The following is a 19,633-nucleotide window of genomic DNA, read 5'->3' as shown; positions in this document are numbered from 1 at the left end:
GCAGCTTCTGTTGGGCCACTCTACCATCCAGACCCGGTTCTTGGTGCACATTATCAGTGGTTGGCCTTCTGGATGGTTCTGGTATTTTAGCTCTGACACAATCTGGCCTCAGAGGTCTAGGTTCACTCCTTTGCCTTCATTGCTTGGTTCTGGTGCTGATTTGCTCTGTGAGACGTCATATAAACACACGCTCCATTCCTGATCATCTCCCATCAGCTGACTTTACCACAGGTGGACTCCAAAGATGCAGAAACATCTCAAGGATGATGAGTGGAGATCAGCTTTAAGTGTCAGTTCAATACTTACGCTAAAATGTTTTATCATAAATTAATTTTTGCTTTGTGCAGATTTATTTGGGAAGGAAACTCAAATCAGTTTTAGAAAAGTCAGTCTGTAATGAAATGGTGTGAATACCTTCTAGTAAAAGTGCCCCAAATAAATACATCATTAGATAATAACTGAGGTGGACCTTTTAACTTGGAAATGAATACGTCAGTAACATATTTATGACTAAATTATAATTTAGTGTTGATTTACTTTATCAAACCAGATTAATAAACATTAATCATTTAGAAATGTAAAGAATGATTTTTTTTTTTTTATTGAACAAACATTTAACAAAGCAAATAAAATTCCTGGATTTTTCTTCTTTTAGCACCAATCAAAAAATTACCCTCCAATTAAGGATTATAAGAAAAACCATGGGAGTTAATATTTAATGCATTTTTACCAAACTATTTTATGATTTTTGTAAAAACACATAATCATGCTAACACTGATTCTTCTTTACAGCTAACCAGGTAAAGAATAATTATGAATAAATCGAGCCTTTAAATCATCAAGCATTTATCTAAGGTTTACTTCTCTCTCAGGAGCTTAAAGATTTTATAATTCTGAGTTCTGGTTCCCAACATAAAAAGAGGGGCAACAGAGGAGGAATTTCAAAATTTTCACACCAGAACCACTATGATTCAACAGGAAAAGAAAGCATCTACTGGGTCACTTTCTCAGAACCGTTTGTGCTACAGGGATTCTGGGCCTTCCATCTTTTGTTCCCGGCAGGAGATAGTTGGGTTTTCTACTCCAGCTGTGGTTCTGGCTGCCTGGAAGTCATTCAAAACGACCTGGCTATATTCATCTTTCCGGCCTACCGCCTTTGGATGTCAAGGGTCTCCATGTTGGATTCAGAACCGAGTGACACTCTTAGAAAGTCACAGTGGAACACTGACGCAGGTATGGAAGAAAGACAAATCAAAAGTCCCAGCGGGATCTTCACCCAAACATTAGATGAATGTAGCAAAGGAAACTTCATCACAACCAAATTGATTGGTCCTGGTTCTGATTCAGCTGGTAAAGCTTTTAGCAGAGTTCTCTGATTCTCAGAACAGTACCGGTCTAGCCAATCAGAGGACTGGTCTTCATGCCAGCTTTGTCACATTAGAGACAGACAAGGAAACAGAATCAATTTTTAGATCCATGCTCTTTAGAGCAGAAGGAGACCAAATATGTCCACAAACTATCATTAAAAAAGATTTTATCTCCTGACTGGAGCTATTTTCACATTCAAGCTTTCAAACGTAGAAATGAAGACAGGTTTACATTCAAGGTTTAACTTATCCAACATGTAATGTTAGGACTAATCATAAATTACTTTCCAAGATTTCTAAATGTCTAATTTGGTGAAATGAAATCCTTCATATCTAAAGGACTCTATAAACTGACAGGCATTCAGACCAACGATTACGACATTTGTACAAGAAAAACAAATCTAAAATGTTCATCAAGGACATTTTGAACAGACCAGGAGGAAAAGGGTAAAAGGGCAGATTAGTATGTCTGATGTATACTGTACGTGATTAAAGACGTTTTACAAAAAAATACAATTTAATTAACTGTTTAGGTGCCTTCCTGCAGCACATCATTCATTTATTATGTCTGCCAGCCTCATTAACATAAGAGGATGGGTCTTTTATATATTCTCTTTACAAATAATGAATTCAAATTAAATGAACTTAACATTTTATAACATATTGACATTATTACTAACTATGCACATTTATTTCTAAAGTGTTTTAAGTTGTGATAGATAAATAGAAGAAATTAAATTTAGTAAATTAACATATCATTACAAAAGAAGCTGGTCTCAGATATTAAACATCCAATACATAATGTCATCAAGGATGCAGATTTTAGTTTGCATTTAGAGATTTAACAGAACAAAATAATAACCATCTACCTAATTATATTAAATTAACATTTATCTAAAATTGTTTTTTGAATCTCATTAACTGATCATCGGGGTAAGCACCTCAATAATATCAGGAGTTTGACCAGTTTGCTGCTCTACAGCAGTTTATTACCACAATGCCTAAAGGAAAGACATCCGCAATGTCTCAAAGAAGCAACTGTTTCTTCCAATCATTTGGAAAAGGGTTATAAGGTCATCCCCAAACTATCTGAAGTCCATTGTTCTACGGAGAGGAAGATTATTCCCAAGAGGAAAACATCTCAGACAGCTGCCAATCTTCCCAGGAGTCGACTTTCCAGCAGATTTTGCCCAAGGTCAGAGGGTGATGCTCAGAGAAATGACCAAAAACCCAAGAGCTCTATCTCAGACTCTACAGACCTTGACCAGACAGAAAAAACCTCTTCTCTCTAAAAACAATATGTCAGCATATTTAGGTTGGCAAAGTTGCATCTGAATGAACTACAAGATGTCTGAACTAATGTGTTTTAGATGGATGAGACCAAATCTTTCAATCATCGACTCAACCAACTGTGTACCAAAGTATTCTAGAGTCAAAGGTGAGGGCTGAGATCCAAACTGGGTCATCAACAGAACAATGATCCCAAACACAGCAGCAAGCCTACAAGAGAGTAATTGAAATGCTGTAGTGGGACCTTCAGAGAGTGTCTCAATAAACTGAAGCAATACTGGAAAGTGGGACAAAATCCCTCCACAGTGGTGTGAGAAACTGATAAAGTCAGACGGAAAACCACTGGTGAGTTGATGCGGATGTAGATGGTCTTACCAACTGCCTAACGCTAAATATTTTAGTTATTAGTAATTGATGGTTAAAGAAACGTCTGTAAACATGTTTGTTATTTTAGATTTTACTTCAAATTAATATGTGACGTCATTTGGATGAAATGAAACTATTGTGAAAGAAAGACAAAGCACCAAGTGTAAGGTTGTCCATTAACAATAAAAATTATTAACATACATATTTGAACATACAAAAACAAATATTACAAGGCAGAAGGATGACGGAAGGCCCAAATCTTTCCAACAACAACCACAATAGTCTGATATCACATATAGCAAAATGGGCTAAACCAATTAGAAACACATCTAAGTGATGACATGTTGGTCTGTTTGATAATTAAAACAGTGTCCTGCTGAGATGATCACAGTCATACTTTTAATAAAAACCAAACAGCTGCACAGCTTCAGAGACCAAAAGATCGCTGGGAGATTTTTTTTTCTATACATATATAAGAACAGATGTAATAATAGCTGTTATCTGCCTTAGTAACTAACTACATCACAGGAATACTCTCACACACACTGAAGGTTTTACATACACCACTATTTTCTGTGCATCCATCCAAAAAAGGCACCAAATTCTCCAAGAACTAACCGCTCTAAATATTGAATTTTGTGAACATTGGTAACAAGAAAATACAATGCAAAACTAAATTTAAACTTAAACCATTACTCTAGCAAACCATTTGAGATTTGTTGGCTTTAAAAGTGTCTTCTTAGTAGGTTTAGTGGATTTTTACAGGATTGTTCTGGCCTGATAAACATCGATTCAGTCTCTGAAAACTCAAAATATCAGCTTTATTTCTGTGAACAGGATTCTACAGAAGGCTGTCAGCAAATGGCTACTTAGCATAACTTAGCTTGTATAGAATGCTACTGTACTTTTATTCTTATGCTAGTTGCCACGTAGCAAAATTTATCACCAATATCATTTCCAATTATTATTATTTATCAGCCTCCAGTACTCAGTGGCATTCTATACATTGTTAGCATATAGTTAATTAGCTTAACTTAGCTTAAATAGAACGCCACAGCACTTTTAGCCAAATGTTAGTTGCCATATAGCAAAAGCTAAGATCATTTTTTTAAAACCATTGCTGCTGCACCTTTTTCACCATCAATAAATATAAAAATTAAAAATAAAAATATCAACATTGTTCAAACACCAGTATTAAAAAATTAAAATCGGTAAGACTGTTGGAAATGGTTCAAAGTTTTTCAGTGTATCAGCAAACATAATGCTACATTAAAATATTTGAGTTTATTTTTATTTTTTTAAGTTTATTTAAGTCCAATTGCTGAAGGAGAACCCTAACAAACTACCAATAGGTAGCTTTCATTTAGCTAACTTTTTGCTGACTTTGATATGAGTCATACTAAGAAGTTCTTTCTAATGATGTCCTAATCTCAAAATGATAAAGGCATTTACAACCAATGGGGTCACTGAAAATACATCAAATCAGTTTCTTTTCTGTCAGCACAGCAGTGTTCTATAAGATAGTTAGCTAAAACTAAAAGTATTTCTAGACCACTGCAACTGCACTTTTTAACTATGACATTTTTTAAATACTGTACTGAGTACTCGCTGATACTGAGAGCAATTAAATATGTGCCACTGAATAATTCAGACTGTTGCTTAAGTGATTCTCAGTGAAGCAGAAACCCTTCTTCCAACATTATACAATTAACCAGGAAAATGATTTAAGTGTACTAATGTAAAACTGAATTTACACTTTAACTACAAAGCTAACTAGCATGGTGCAAACTTTTTTACTTTGATGTGGGTCATATTAAGATTAGTTCTGTGTAATAATGTTCTGATGTCATTTAAATAAAGGCATTAATGACTGATTGGGTGACTCAACTCATAATCTCCCTCTTGCTAAGGCAATAAGGCAGAGTTGCATTTTACAAAACAGCTAGCATATGGCTAATTTGCTTAACCTAGCTTGTATATAATGCTACTGTCCTTTTAAGAAAATGCTAGTTAGCATGTAGCATAAGCTATAACTAGAACCATTTTAAACCACATCAGGTACACATTTATATTAATTTTGTGATTAAAGATGTTCAGCATAGTACTTTTTTTTCTCGAATGAAGAAAAATGACATCTCATGGGTATCACTGAATCAGTAAAACTGTTGGAACAGTGATGATTTAGTGTTTTTCACGGAACATCACAGTCTCACTTGTTTCATTTAAGCACACAAAATCATTAAATACAAGCTAATGATCAATATGCATTTGCCAACTAGCTAGCTGTGCTAATTAGCAAATGCATAAGACTAACCTATTTCTAATGTACTGCTGCACTCTTTTTATTTTGCAGTTGATAACATAAACACAAAGCTTGTTTCTCCTCATATTAACAAAACTAAATTACATCTCAACATCATTGAAGACCTAGGTGACTTTTTGTAACAGTAATACCAAAAGCTATGATATTTCAGAGTTAATACAAAATAAAACACTGCATTTAGGAGCAATTAGTTTGGTGTTATGGAATATAAAGTTTTATAGCTGTTTCCCATTATTGATTTCCTTCTGTAATGTTATGCTTTATGCTATAATGATGCTGCTGAGAGAATAAATTGGTTGCCATCTCGATATATATTATTTAAATCCAAGATACGAAAAAACATAAATATTACATTCTTGAAAAGGTGAATGGAATTAAATGGCATTTTTAATATCTTACAATAAGCAAACCCTAAAGAAGTAGCCTAAACCATGCCCTTTACTGTATTTTTGCTCATTTGTTTCCTTTAAAATTGGGACATCCCTATGATGTCAAAATAAATCAGAATCAGCTGCTGCTCAGAGGAAAGGTCGAGAATATTTACCTTAAACTAAACGTTTCAGTCAGTACAGAAAACAGGTTAATGGAAAACCTTCAGTCTGGACTAAATCCAAATAAAACCATAAGTACATTAGTGGGGAAAAAAGAAATTTAAACCTTCAGCAGCTTTTAAATTCTTTGTGTTTACAGAGCGAAACCTTGTTCTGTCTTACGGTATACATGCTTTAAATAAAAACCTAATGAACGTTCAGACATCTATCAGAGGTTTACACTTCTTTAGTTAGTGTCAGAGGTTTACACTTCTTTAGTGTAGAAAACAATGTAATGCTTTGATTAATTGCAAAAAAGGGCTAGTTTTGTTATAGAACAAAATGTTACTGAAACAAAATGAGACCTCTAACATTGAACATCTCGATCAGAAAGTTTCACTTGCCTTTAGCTCCAACGCTGATTTGTTTTTCTTTTCATTTGCGGTGACTTTAGAAGTCCAAAATGTTCCAGACACAATCCAGATGATCTTCTCCTTTCCTCTTCTGGTTAGATTTAAGGAGCATTAAGCCCCACAGCTCTGCTCTGACAATGTGTTATTTAAAGACTATCACGTCTTCTGAATGATTCTCAGTCTGTAACCAGGGGAGTTAAATAAACTACAAAAAGACAGGAAAAAGGTCAAATTTCCAGTCTCCCCTTCTCCCATCCTCTTGCTCCTTCATTGACGACTTGGAAAAGACAAACACGATTCAATTTAAAGGCTTGAGTGAAATCACAAGAAAAAGCTGTCCGATCATTTTGAACATCAAAACAACTCCACAACAAGAAGGGAACTTTCTTTTTTTTTTGGCATCGATCAAAAGCAAAACATATTTTAAAAAAGCCACGTTTTTCTTCACAGTTTTTACCTGCAGACGTCTTCAAGACAAGAAGTTGATTTATTTTCTGAATGTTGAGTACTGAAATTGAGCCTGTGTAGGTAGCACACATGTGACAAAAAAACATCTGTCTGGGTTTTATCTGTACAACAGCTGGATGATTAACACTTCCACCAGTCTGACAGAAAGATATCCAGCTACTGTCCGGCACACACTCAGCATCCTCCACAATTTCTGGCATCCCTGGTAAAGATGGGTAGGGAGTATTCAAATGAAGGCATCATTTATTACAGTAACAATCTCACATCAGAAAACTGATCCAAGTACATTTAGAAATCCTACATTAAGAATTGATTTTAATAAAATAACCATTGTCATTCTCAATTTCCATCTTACCATCACAAATTTAAACACGTAACTTGCTAAACTCTACTGGGACGTTAAATGGTCAACTGAGATTTATAGCAACAAACACTCCAGGTGTTTGAAACACCTCAAGCCCATTGGTAAGTATGGTGGAGGATCCGGGATGCTGTGGGCCTGTTTCTCCTAAAAATGCTCCTGGGAACCTTGTTGGACTGCATTGCATCATCAATTCTTTGTAATACCAGAACACTAAAAATAAAATCCCAAAAAACTAAAATGGGTCATCACCATGTCTCTTAGCAGGATAACGATCGAAACATGTGGACAAATCAACAAAGAAACACAAAATTAACCTTCTGAGTCCCCAGACCTAAATCCTGCAGAAACCTGTGAACTGAGCTGAAGAACATTATTCCTAAATGTGGGATTTTCTTGTATCACTGAATGAATGCACTGGGATGAATCCAGTACTACCAGGGGTGTCAGTAAGTGTGGAGGCTGATAGGTACACATGTAACTTTTTTTGCTGGATATTTTTGACACTAAACTTCCTGTCCTTTATTATTCTGTCACTGGGCCGCCCTGTTTTCTCCACCTGATAAAAATCACCATTAAAATGGCATTATGACATTATCAAACAAAAATAAAAATAAATACAAAATCTCAAAAGGCAAAATTTTAACGATGAGCAAAAATTTGAGATACTGGCTAAAAGTAAAATTTTCTATTATAAAAAGAGATCAGAGATTGTTAATTTGTGCTAACTAATTAATTTTGTTCTAATTTTTCCAAGTGTAAAAAAATTATCTTCTTACATAATATTTTTCAGCCACCTTATGTAATTTTTCCTATGTAATAATACTAATCCATGGTAATATTTTTAATTTGACGGTTTTCTTTGATGTTTGGTAGAAATGGGCTTCCATATTCCCATCTTTATTAGGAGTGATCCTAAACTCTGCGTTAAAGAGTCCAAACAGTAAAACTCCTTCTGTCCCAGAGCTCCAGTCTATGGATCCTTCTTCTTCTTCTCCTCATGGACTTTATGTGATCAGTGAATTTTTATAATCTGGCTCTACCCAAGGACAGGCTCCGGCTACTTTTTTCTGTTAGTCAGATTTTTTACTGGAGTTTAAAACTCACCTATTATTAATCTGCTTTATCCAAGCAAAGGGGAAAATTTAATTCTCCAACCAACAAACTTCATGGTTCTTTTTTTGCTAGTTATAAATAATTATTTCAGAATAGGTTTCTTCATCCTGGAAGGTATTAACGGCCTTAAACTAATTAACCAATTAGAGGTGAACCTTAATGAAATGAAAATTTACCCCTAAGGGTCTGGAGATGCTCTCTGTTCCGCCCTGCTTCCGTTGGGAATAATCTCAGTGTTTTCGTCTTGGATGGTCAGAGGAACATGTGCTGGGTTAAATGTTTCAGATGCATCGACATGAGCTGCATTTTTTCATTTTTCACCTCAGGGTGGCGCCCTCGGGGCATCCGCAGTTTTTACGAAGTCTTGACCAGGTCGTAGACATAAATGAGGAAGTCGTCATCGAATTTGATAAAGTACACGGACGGCTTGGCCTCCACCTGGTGGATGACCATGCCTGTTCGTTTGCCGCCGTCCTCCTTGGCGTACTCCACCTGTTTGCCCACCAGGCTGTCCACCACCTCACCGGGCTCCCTCTCCGCCGGGACGCTGTCGTCTGCGGACAGCAAGCGAGAGATTAGCCTCAGCGCATGGAAAACTCTGAAAACAGCAAATCTGAGCACTCACTGGAGTCGGGCATGATACGGAGATCTCCTTCCTTGTAGTCATCCAGCAGCTGGTACATGTACAGAACCGGGTCCTTCTCATAGGTGATGTAGAACCAGGTGGTCATGATGGGGGCTCGGGCCAGAACCATCCCCCTCCACTCCTCCTTCGGACCCTCCTCTGTCTCGAACATGTGCTCCACAGCCTTCCCGATCATGGCGTCGGCCAGGCTGACGTCCGTCAGGCGGGACTTAGCTGTGGACACAAACTCTGTTAGACCCAAACGCCCTCCGATGGACCGCATTCTTCATGTCTATGAGCTGCCGTCCAACGTTTCGGAACACGGAACAAAATAAAGGAAATTCATGGAAAACAAGTTTATTCCAGGTCCGGTTAAAATAACAAAAATTAATAACAAATAACATAAAAAAGATTTTTTGGGATTTTCTTTTCAGTAATAAAAAAAAAAAAAACTATATGTATGTTACATATATTTTATAGATGTTGTATTTACAGTACTTTAATATGTATAATGAAACAACAAATATTACTTGATATTAATTTATATGTCAAATATATTTATTTCTGCATCTACAAGAGTTTATAAAATAAAATAAAGACAAAATTAAAATTTGTTTTATTTAATTTGATGTTGCATTTTTGTTTTTCCCACTATTTCCTATTCAGGAAGCGTAATCAAAAAGGCTATGAGATTTAACCAGTAAGGGAAAAACAATCAGAATTAAAAGGTATTCAAAAATGTATGTAAATATGGATAAATAAATTAAAAACTCCTGAAAATTATAGACAAAACAGTCCCTAATAACCAAACCGAGGATATTTATTTAAAAAAACATTAGAAAAAAATATGTTTGGTTTCTAATTTTAAATTTATTGAAATATTTATCAATATTTTATTTTGCCTTTTATTTCGATCAAAGGTAGAATTAAATTTTTTTATCTAAACAGAAATTTTTTTCTGTCCTGTTTTTGTCATTTTACGTACAGAAAACTTTTTTAAATCTTTAGAAGTTTTCAACAGAACTACTTAATATTGTGATTTAAATGGTCTTTTTTTTTTTTCTTTGCAGCTGTAAACAAAGTACATCCCAAAATGAGTATAGTATTGAAGTACTTCCACAGGAAATAATAATAAAGTTCCTCCTCAGCTCTGGAATATTTCTGCAACATTACTAATAATGAAAAACACTTTTTATAAACTCTATTCTTATCTATTAACATAAAAAGGTATTTGGCATCGTAGACGACTTCAGTTTCATACAGCAGTTTTACGGCTCTTGGCTCATTCTCACCGAGTCTGTCAGGAAGTACTTCCAGGCCCTGAACCCGCTCATCCTTATGGAGCTCCAGACCATAAACACAGTCGAATCCGTCGTACTTTATCAGGTAGAGCGACGGGTTCACCGGCACCTGGCAGAAACAAACATTAATTTATCCTCCTCTAAAACTTCATACCCGGTCCTCGGTTCTTCGGGTTTTCTTTCCAAGCAGCCAGACCTTCCTGTAATCTGTGAAAATGCTCTTGGTAAAGAGTTCTTCGGGCTTTCTGAAGCTGCTTTTTAACCCAAATGCATGAAAAGGATATTTTACATTTTGGCTCATTTCTAACAATGACAGCACTGCAGCAGAGCACACATGTGGCAACACCCTGTGATCACCTGATCCAGCACAGTTCCCTTCCACACCACATGTCCTCCTCCTTCCTTCCAGATGTGCTGGATCCTGCAACCGACGATGTTGCGTCGCGGCTGGGACAGAACTTTGGTGGTCGGACCCAGGCTGCTCTTATGCTTTCTGCAGACAAGCATACAACCCAGTTAACCACCCCTGCGAGAACCCGTTTCCGCCAGTCAGAAGGTAATAGGAAGGCTGGAAGCATCTACTCACTTGTGTGGATTCTTCTTCTTCATCATATTTGCAGAAACACCTGCATGCCCTGAGAAGAATAAAACAAACAAAGCAGGTTTGCTAAACAAACTGCAGGAAGTACAGAACAGTGTTTCAATTCAATTCAGTTTATTTATATAGCGCCAATTCACAACACATGTCGTCTCAAGACTCTTCACAACAGTCAGGTTCATATATTCCAATTAATCGTAACTATTGAACAGTTCAATCAGATTCAGTTATTTATTCAAATTGGATAAAAAGTTTTTCTATCTAAGGAAACCCAGCAGATTGCATCCAGTCAGTGACTTGCAGCATTCACTCCTCCTGGATGAGCATGTAGAGACAGTGGACAGTCACTGGCGTTGACTTTGCAGCAATCCCTCATACTGAGCATGCATGTAGCGACAGTGGAGAGGAAAAACTCCCTTTTAACAGGAAGAAACCTCCAGCAGAACCAGGCTCAGTGTGAGCAACAACCAACTGGGGGTTCAGAAACCCAGGTTCTATTGGACCCATGTATGTATGACAAATGAATACTCTGGAGAGAACATTTTCTTCAAAGAAATCATGTGAACTGTTTAATTTGTATTGTATTGCACCGACTACGCCAAAACAAATTCCTTGTATGTCCAAAAACGTACTTTTCTGATTCTGATTCTGAACTTTATAAAACCTGAAACCAATCAAATTGTGCCTCCTGTCTCAGTGTGGTGCAGGTATGTTTAAATGCTGCCGTGCGTGTTGCTGTGTCAGTGTCCCGCCAGGCGGAGGAGACCTGTATCAGCTGTGTCTCTGTGTCCCTGAGGGCTCTTCATTCATCTGGAGGCAGAGGGGCAGCCGGGCTGCCTCACCACAGAGCTACAACCAGAACCGGGACTCCAGGTCTGAAACCATACAGAGGATAACATCAGAAAGGGGTCAGGGCAGAGGAAAAATACTGAGATTAAATAACAAAACAACAGCAGGCTGGGAGGAAGGGAGTCTCTACTGTGTTTGACTTCAGGTTATACCAGAGTTCCTGTGCAGCTTTTCAAGAAACATTTACAGACTGAAATCTACGGTGGCCTACAGGTGCAAACGTGCTGTAAACACACAAACACAAAACACCAATGCAACAGAGAACTGCTGCAAATACAAAAACAACAGCAAGTTAAAAAAAAGCTGCAAACCCGCTCCACAAAACAGAAGAGAACCAGACCACTAGGGGGAGTCGACCATTCAGGACGAGGTCATGGACAGAGACGTTACCCAGATGCCCAGATGAAAGTTGGAGGGAAGAAAGTAAAGGTCTGATGTCCTTTTTTCTAAGTGGTCATAATATTTCACAATATTATATAACGGCAGCATATTTACGTCGGTAATATTACTGATCGACGCCCCCTAGTGGTCTAGTGCACTTCTGATTTGTGGGGTGAGGTTGCAGCATTTTTTTTAAAACTTGTTTTCATATTTGCAGCTTTTTTCTTTTGCATTGGTTTTTTGAGTTTGTGAGGTTTGGAGTTTGCACCATTTATATGTCTCCATGTCTGCCACCATAGACATCAGAGCTTTAGTTCATTTCTAATCTATTTTAACGGATCAAAACCAAATTTACTGTTGAAGGAGAAAGCCTCTTCTCATGGAAAACAATATGGCAGCACAAGTTATGTTTGGAAAGCTGCATCTGAATGAAGAACGAGACGTCTGGAACAATCGCCTTTGGACTGATGAGACCAAAGTAGAGATGTTTGTCTATAATGTGTAGCACCATGTTTGGATAAATCAAACACAGCAGATAAGCACAAACACGGTGGAGGTGGTGGTGGTGTAAAGATTTGGGCTAAGTTTGAGTCGGCCATGATCTCCTCTGTTGACTGAATGAGATTTTACCTGATCTCAGGACCACAGGGGGGTTGATGCAGCTGTTTGTCTTTCAGCTCCTGAACAAAATCCGAATCAAACCTGGAAAACAAATACTTCATTTCAAATTCTTCATTAGTCTTCAACTTGTCTGATTATGCGCTCGCATGAAGACACAAAATCTACCGTTACAGCTCAATAAACTAGAATTTCACCGAAAAGTTTCATTAGTTCAGTAATTCTGTTAAAAACATGCTGCTCATATATTTCATTTATTAAAAAGGTTTTGCTCAAGTGGCTCAGACAGGACTGATCAACCTTTTGAGATCCTCATCATATACGACACTAAATGTGTCTATTTTTGTCTGTAGTTCCTGCAAGATTTTGTTTGGCTTTTCCTCCAAAGACGTCAGATTTACGGTATGGCTAGCATCACTTAATAGGTTCCCTTCATATCTGTACCTCCAGAAAACATGCACCAGGAGAGCTGACAGCCTGCCAGTCAGAGTGAATTATAGAGACAGAACCGCTGTTGGAGCAGAATCTGACCAGTCTCAAACATAGGGAGACGCAGGGGAACCACCTGAGGAGAAAGCAAGCTAGTTCAGAGAACATAAAGGATTATTAACTTCTGAAAATATTTACTTTAGCTGCAGAGTCATTTCTAATATCGATTGAGAAAAATATCTAAAATCCTGAGAAATATACAGGTCCTTCTCAAAATATTAGCATATTGTGATAAAGTTCATTATTTTCCATAATGTCATGATGAAAATTTAACATTCATATATTTTAGATTCATTGCACACTAACTGAAATATTTCAGGTCTTTTATTGTCTTAATACGGATGATTTTGGCATACAGCTCATGAAAACCCAAAATTCCTATCTCACAAAATTAGCATATCATTAAAAGGGTCTCTAAACGAGCTATGAACCTAATCATCTGAATCAATGAGTTAACTCTAAACACCTGCAAAAGATTCCTGAGGCCTTTAAAACTCCCAGCCTGGTTCATCACTCAAAACCCCAATCATGGGTAAGACTGCCAACCTGACTGCTCTCCAGAAGGCCACTATTGACACCCTCAAGCAAGAGGGTAAGACACAGAAAGAAATGTCTGAACGAATAGGCTGTTCCCAGAGTGCTGTATCAAGGCACCTCAGTGGGAAGTCTGTGGGAAGGAAAAAGTGTGGCAGAAAACGCTGCACAACGAGAAGAGGTGACCGGACCCTGAGGAAGATTGTGGAGAAGGGCCGATTCCAGACCTTGGGGGACCTGCGGAAGCAGTGGACTGAGTCTGGAGTAGAAACATCCAGAGCCACCGTGCACAGGCGTGTGCAGGAAATGGGCTACAGGTGCCGCATTCCCCAGGTCAAGCCAGTTTTGAACCAGAAACAGCAGCAGAAGCGCCTGACCTGGGCTACAGAGAAGCAGCACTGGACTGTTGCTCAGTGGTCCAAAGTACTTTTTTCAGATGAAAGCAAATTCTGCATGTCATTCGGAAATCAAGGTGCCAGAGTCTGGAGGAAGACTGGGGAGAAGGAAATGCCAAAATGCCAGAAGTCCAGTGTCAAGTACCCACAGTCAGTGATGGTCTGGGGTGCCGTGTCAGCTGCTGGTGTTGGTCCACTGTGTTTTATCAAGGGCAGGGTCAATGCAGCTAGCTATCAGGAGATTTTGGAGCTCTTCATGCTTCCATCTGCTGAAAAGCTTTATGGAGATGAAGATTTCATTTTTCAGCACGACCTGGCACCTGCTCACAGTGCCAAAACCACTGGTAAATGGTTTACTGACCATGGTATCACTGTGCTCAATTGGCCTGCCAACTCTCCTGACCTGAACCCCATAGAGAATCTGTGGGATATTGTGAAGAGAACGTTGAGAGACTCAAGACCCAACACTCTGGATGAGCTAAAGGCCGCTATCGAAGCATCCTGGGCCTCCATAAGACCTCAGCAGTGTCACAGGCTGATTGCCTCCATGCCACGCCGCATTGAAGCAGTCATTTCATATGCTAATATTTTGAGAAGGACCTGTACAGAACCCTCCTGGTTCCTTCATGTTCTCTGAAAGGAAAGACAAAGAACTCATCTGTCAGGTTGACTTTAACGAAGGAGAAAGACTGCAGTTCTGGTTGGACCCACTGGGCCCAAACTAAACTGCAGCCTTGGCCTGAAGGTGAAAACTGAAGACATCTCTGAAGGTTCCGTATCCCAAACACAGAACCTTAATTATTGAGCGATGGAGCATGTGAGGAGGCGAGCAGTGTATTATTTATCTGCAGAGTTGGTGTTATGTAACACATCTACTCCTCTTACTGCTCGCCGTCTGCTCTCTTCAAGGCCTTTAGAGACTGCAGACCAGAACTAAAAGGCTGGAGCTGATCGGACCAGAAACTCGGTAACAGAGGCAGAATTCTTTCACAACCGGGAGGAAAAAGACGAGATTATCCTACAAAAACGCAGCAGACACCTGACAACTTTCTGGCTCCAACAACTCTGAACATAAAATAACATTTTATTCCTCTTGAAGCTTTATGACAAACTTGTTTTTTCCAGCAGAACAGATGGTCAAACCTCAAACACATTCCTGACCAACCAGAACCTCAGAACATTCTGCAGAGCTCAGCTGCAGCTGCTGTAAAATCTGAACCTTATTCCTCCTCCCCTACAGAACATCTGGACTACATCTAGTTCACACACTGCCCGAGCTGTCCTTCAAACTCAGCAGCCGTTCACAAGCTGAAAAGTTTCCCCCAAACCTTCGGTCAAGTGCATAAAGATTTTATACAAGAGACGCTAAGACGCTTTTTTTAGGATGTAGTTATTCAGCAATATTGGACACAGCTTCTAGTTGTAGTATGGAAGCACAGCGGAGGAATATTAAAATGTGCAGCTTAATTTCAACCCTTTGTTCGCACCTCTTGGCAACACTTCAGTGTTCTGGCAACAGCGTGGGGTTTTCCAACTCTTATTGTGATATTAAAGGGGGGCGGGGTGTTAAGTGGTAAGACCATCTGACGCCACAGAGACTTTAAACACATGATAATTAGTGCTACAGTAGCACAGAAACTCCCAAATTCAGCTGTTTATGGTTAATTTAAAACAGACGAAAACTAACAATGCACATCACCCTGAACACACTATCACCATGATTGGACACAGTGGTGGCAGCATCATGCTGTGGGAATGCTTTTTTTTTTGGCATGAACAGAAAATCGTATTAGAGTTAAAGACAATGACCCTAAACATACAGCCAGAGCTTCACTAGAACAGCAAAACATATTCATGTACTAGAATGACCTAGTCAAAGTCCAGACCCTGTTGATTCACTGTTTTTCACTTCTACTTCGTTATAATCCCACTAACAGCTGTTTGATGTGGCATCTCATGGCGTAGGATTATGGTACCAAGCTGGAAATCCCTGAACTCCTAAGAACAACCCATTTTTTCACAGATGCCAGAAGAAACAGTCATGGAGGTTGGCCATGGAGGTGACTGGAACACCTGAATTCAGTGATGTGCTAGGAGGAGCAAATACTTTAGAAATGCAAACACACACACACCATGATACATAGAAGAACGTCATCAAGAACGGGTCTAAAACCAGTCAGGGACGCAAAGAGGTCCACAGCAACACTGAAGGAGCTGCAGGAACTTCCAGCGACTGCTTGTGTTCTGAATGGGACAACAAGCTTCTGTTAGAAGATTCTGAGTAAGAGTCCATGACAGAATCCTAAAATATCCTGGCCTGGCCAAAATCTCCCAAAACCTTGTGGGACAATGTGTTCTCTCCAATGAAACCAAACTGGGAGTTCTGGGACACAACTCCAAAAAGTATGATGTTTGGCCCAAAACAGCAGAACACCACATCAACAGTGAAGCATGGTGGTGGCTGCATCATGATCCGGGGTTACTTTTCTTCAGAGGAACCTGGAGTTTGGATCAAGCATGATGAAATTCTGAATAGCTCCAAATGCCGGTTAGTTCTGACCCAGAACCTTCGGACATGTCTGCGGCAAGGGTGAAGAGGAATTTTATTTTCCAGCCTCACAGTGAAGCAGTCATCTGCTTCAACAGAAGAATGACTTCACCACTCATGCTCTGGAACAACCGAGCCAGAGCCCAGAACTAGTTCTGACAGAACATCTGTTGGGTCACCCCGGCAAGCAAAGAGAAACGACCCTTTCACACAGGACCGGGTTAGTTTGGATCATCATTTCAGAGCAGATTTTCTGTGTCTGACATAAATGTTTCAGATCAAATAAAGTGTAACAAAAACAAACAGATTCATTAGACAGAGAAAAATATTTCAAATGTTTATTTTCATAATTATGGCTTACAGCTAAAACAAAACAAAAATGCAGTTCCTATGAGAGACTAATAAAGACAAAAATTAGGTCGATAATTAAGTACGATACAGAAGTGTTGTTATGTCCCACAAAATCTTCAACTGACGTGACAGTTGTCCAGCAGACAGTTACTGACAGCCTCCATAACAAGCCACAGAAACTCATTGCTAAAGAAGCTGGCTGTGCATTCAGTGCAGGTAATAGAAAATTGAGTGGAAGGAAAAGGTGGGGCACAAACAACAGGGATGAACACATTCTTAAGAGGTTTCCTAATTTATTTATTTTTTTGCAGCACTAGAGGCCAAAATTATAATTTTTTGATAGTAGGTAGACAGGAAAGAGGGGCAAAGAGAGAGGGAGACATTTGGCAAGGGTTGCTGGGTCAGGGACTTGAAACACCCCCCCAACACAGGGGCACATCTCCACAGACGAGCTCCATCCCTGACGTTTTAATTTAATGAAAAACTGAATTTGTTTTTTTTTTTTATTAAATGTAGACCATAATCATCAAAATTAAGAGAAATGAACGTTTTAAATATATCATAGCCTGATCTTATTAAAACTGATTTTCTAAAATAACTCAACATTGCAATGATATTCCTGAAGACTAAATGGTGAGAATTCTTAGTTTTTATGTATTTAATGAATAAGAGAGGAACAAATATTCTTCAGTATGTGACTGATCATTGATCAGGGTTGAAATATTGGTCAATCTCTAATTTCATTTTAAAAATCAGTAACGATAAACTTGCTCTTACTGTGTCTGGTTTCTGATTGGGCCAAAACAGCTTGACCTGCACCGACCTACCTGCTGGTTCTGACTTCAGACCGCACTGCTGGTCTTGTTTCAGGTTCTGGACCATTCAAACAACTTGTTTATGCTCCAACTGCTGCATCTGAATATGACAATGCACCATCAGTCAGAAAAGACCTTGAGTTGAAAACTGCATTTTTTCTGCGTTCGGTCTGGATGATGAACGCTGTGCATTGAACGCAGCAGCTGCTTTCACTGTCTAACTGACTGTTTGTGATCAATGTGTTATTTTATAATGAATGCCTGCAGTGAGAAAACGAAAAAAGCAGCTTCTGCAGCAGGGCCAGCGTCAGCCATGTTGCTACCTTTTCCTTATATCTTCTCAGTCCATTATTAACAGATCAGAAGGGGAAAGGGGGCGGATGCCTCAATCCACAGAACAGGGGGACAGTCTGAGAGCGTAACCCGGGACCAGGACTGTCCCACACAGGGAGACAGCCGGGGACTGGGTTAGGTCTCTGGCTGTCTGCTGCTGCCTCTCCCGCCCCTCCCCCTCGGCGGGAGAACGCAGCGAACAAAACGAACGCTCCGTGTGTTGTTGTTGCTTGTTTACCTGCATGCTAACCGGGCAGGTGCACGCTTCTTTCTGCCTTACCGTGAAAATGGCTTAAAGAAAGGAGGTTGGGGCGGGAAAACGAAGGGGTTCCTGGCCTCCTGCTGGTCTGTCCACAGAGCCCGTTCCGACTTCACAGGAACCAGAGACACTTCACGGCCATCTCACCTTCAGGGGTCAAGCTGGAAGCAGCTGTCCGCTAAACTTCCGGCTGCGCCTTTCAAAATAAAAGGCGTCCCAGCTACCGCAGATTTCAAAAAATCCCATGGAGACCCTCCTATGTAACAGTGATTTAGTGTCTGCCCCTACGGACGATAAAATATGTTTAAGCTAAACAAAAAGTAAATGTTAAATTTTTATTTAAGTAGATTATGTAAATCTATATTGAAATATACTGATTAGAAATATATTTAAATATTTAATGTAAGCATTTTTTTTATATTTTTGACATAAAGAAAATATTTTTATATATTTACACTTTAAATATTTACGTATAATCATTTTCAATAAATTAAAACATGTTCCAAGGAGGCCCTTTAATCAGATAAAAAAAAAAACATTTAAAAAAAATAACTTTTAAGCAGATGTTAAAACTACTTTTAATAAAAACACACATTTCTGTATTAAAATAGTTTTAACTTTCTATGTAATATTCTAATACGAAATGTCCATCCATCCATTTTCTATACCCACTTCTTTCACACAGGGTCATGGGTCATGGGGGAGCTGGTGCTCCCCCATATATATATATATATATATATGTGTGTGTCTAGGGTGTACAGATGATAGATAGATAGATAGATAGATAGATAGATAGATAGATAGATAGATAGATAGATAGATAGATAGATAGATAGATAGATAGATAGATAGATAGATAGATAGATAGATAGATAGATAGATAGATAGATAGATAGATAGATAGATAGATAGATAGATAGATAGATAGATAGATAGATAGATAGATAGATACTTGCGTGTGCAATGTATTTTATTTTTTAATCTTGTGCTCAAAATAATAGTAATATGTTTAAGTAAACTCAATAAAAAATAATCAGTTAGGTTCAGTTAAGTTATTAATTGCAGTGCCAAACACAATAGTGTTTTATAGAAGGTCATTTTTTCCCCACTCAAAGTAATGGTTGGATGTTTCTAAACTTTTCCATGTTACATTGTGTGCCTATAATAAAAAATGGATTTATTTCGCCCATAGACTGCTGGAGATAGGCACCAGCTTCCCCACGGTAGAAAATGACTGACTGACTGATCTTTTGACACATCCTTGCCAATAGAGGCCAATAACTGCAGAATGTGCTGTCACTGG

At 38.6% G+C, this 19,633-nt stretch overlaps 1 protein-coding gene across 5 annotated transcripts; it reads right to left on the bottom strand.

The window, feature by feature from the left end:
- Positions 1–3,098: 3,098 nt before the first annotated feature.
- On the bottom strand, positions 3,099–18,528 carry LOC124872459 (spindlin-Z). 5 transcript variants are annotated; one of them, XM_047372489.1, is made up of 10 exons: positions 18,352–18,528; positions 17,751–17,838; positions 13,051–13,171; positions 12,619–12,690; positions 11,525–11,633; positions 10,747–10,795; positions 10,518–10,653; positions 10,152–10,269; positions 8,860–9,093; positions 3,099–8,788 (listed from the first exon to the last, which is right to left on the bottom strand). In XM_047372489.1, the coding sequence occupies exons 5-10, from the start codon at positions 11,562–11,564 to the stop codon at positions 8,589–8,591; spliced, it is 777 nt and encodes a 258-aa protein (XP_047228445.1). In that variant the 5' UTR covers positions 11,565–11,633; positions 12,619–12,690; positions 13,051–13,171; positions 17,751–17,838; positions 18,352–18,528; the 3' UTR covers positions 3,099–8,588. The 5 variants fall into 5 exon arrangements, with proteins under 5 accessions (XP_047228445.1, XP_047228448.1, XP_047228447.1 ...); XM_047372492.1 differs by lacking the exon at positions 13,051–13,171; XM_047372491.1 differs by lacking the exon at positions 17,751–17,838.
- Positions 18,529–19,633: the final 1,105 nt, after the last annotated feature.

The sequence above is a fragment of the Girardinichthys multiradiatus genome, chromosome 8 (genome assembly GCF_021462225.1).
Source record: "Girardinichthys multiradiatus isolate DD_20200921_A chromosome 8, DD_fGirMul_XY1, whole genome shotgun sequence".
Taxonomy (NCBI): Eukaryota; Metazoa; Chordata; class Actinopteri; order Cyprinodontiformes; family Goodeidae; genus Girardinichthys; species Girardinichthys multiradiatus.
This window is presented reverse-complemented; position numbering and strand designations above follow the sequence as displayed.

Coding starts and splice junctions, on each gene's coding strand:
- LOC124872459 (XM_047372489.1), bottom strand. CDS start 11,564: ATGAAGAGCCCTCAGGGACACAGAGACACAGCTGATACAG. Junction 10,796..11,524: donor CAGAGACACAGCTGATACAG/GTCTCCTCCGCC, acceptor TATTCTTCTCAG/GGCATGCAGGTGTTTCTGCA. Junction 10,654..10,746: donor AAGAAGAAGAATCCACACAA/GTGAGTAGATGC, acceptor GCTTGTCTGCAG/AAAGCATAAGAGCAGCCTGG.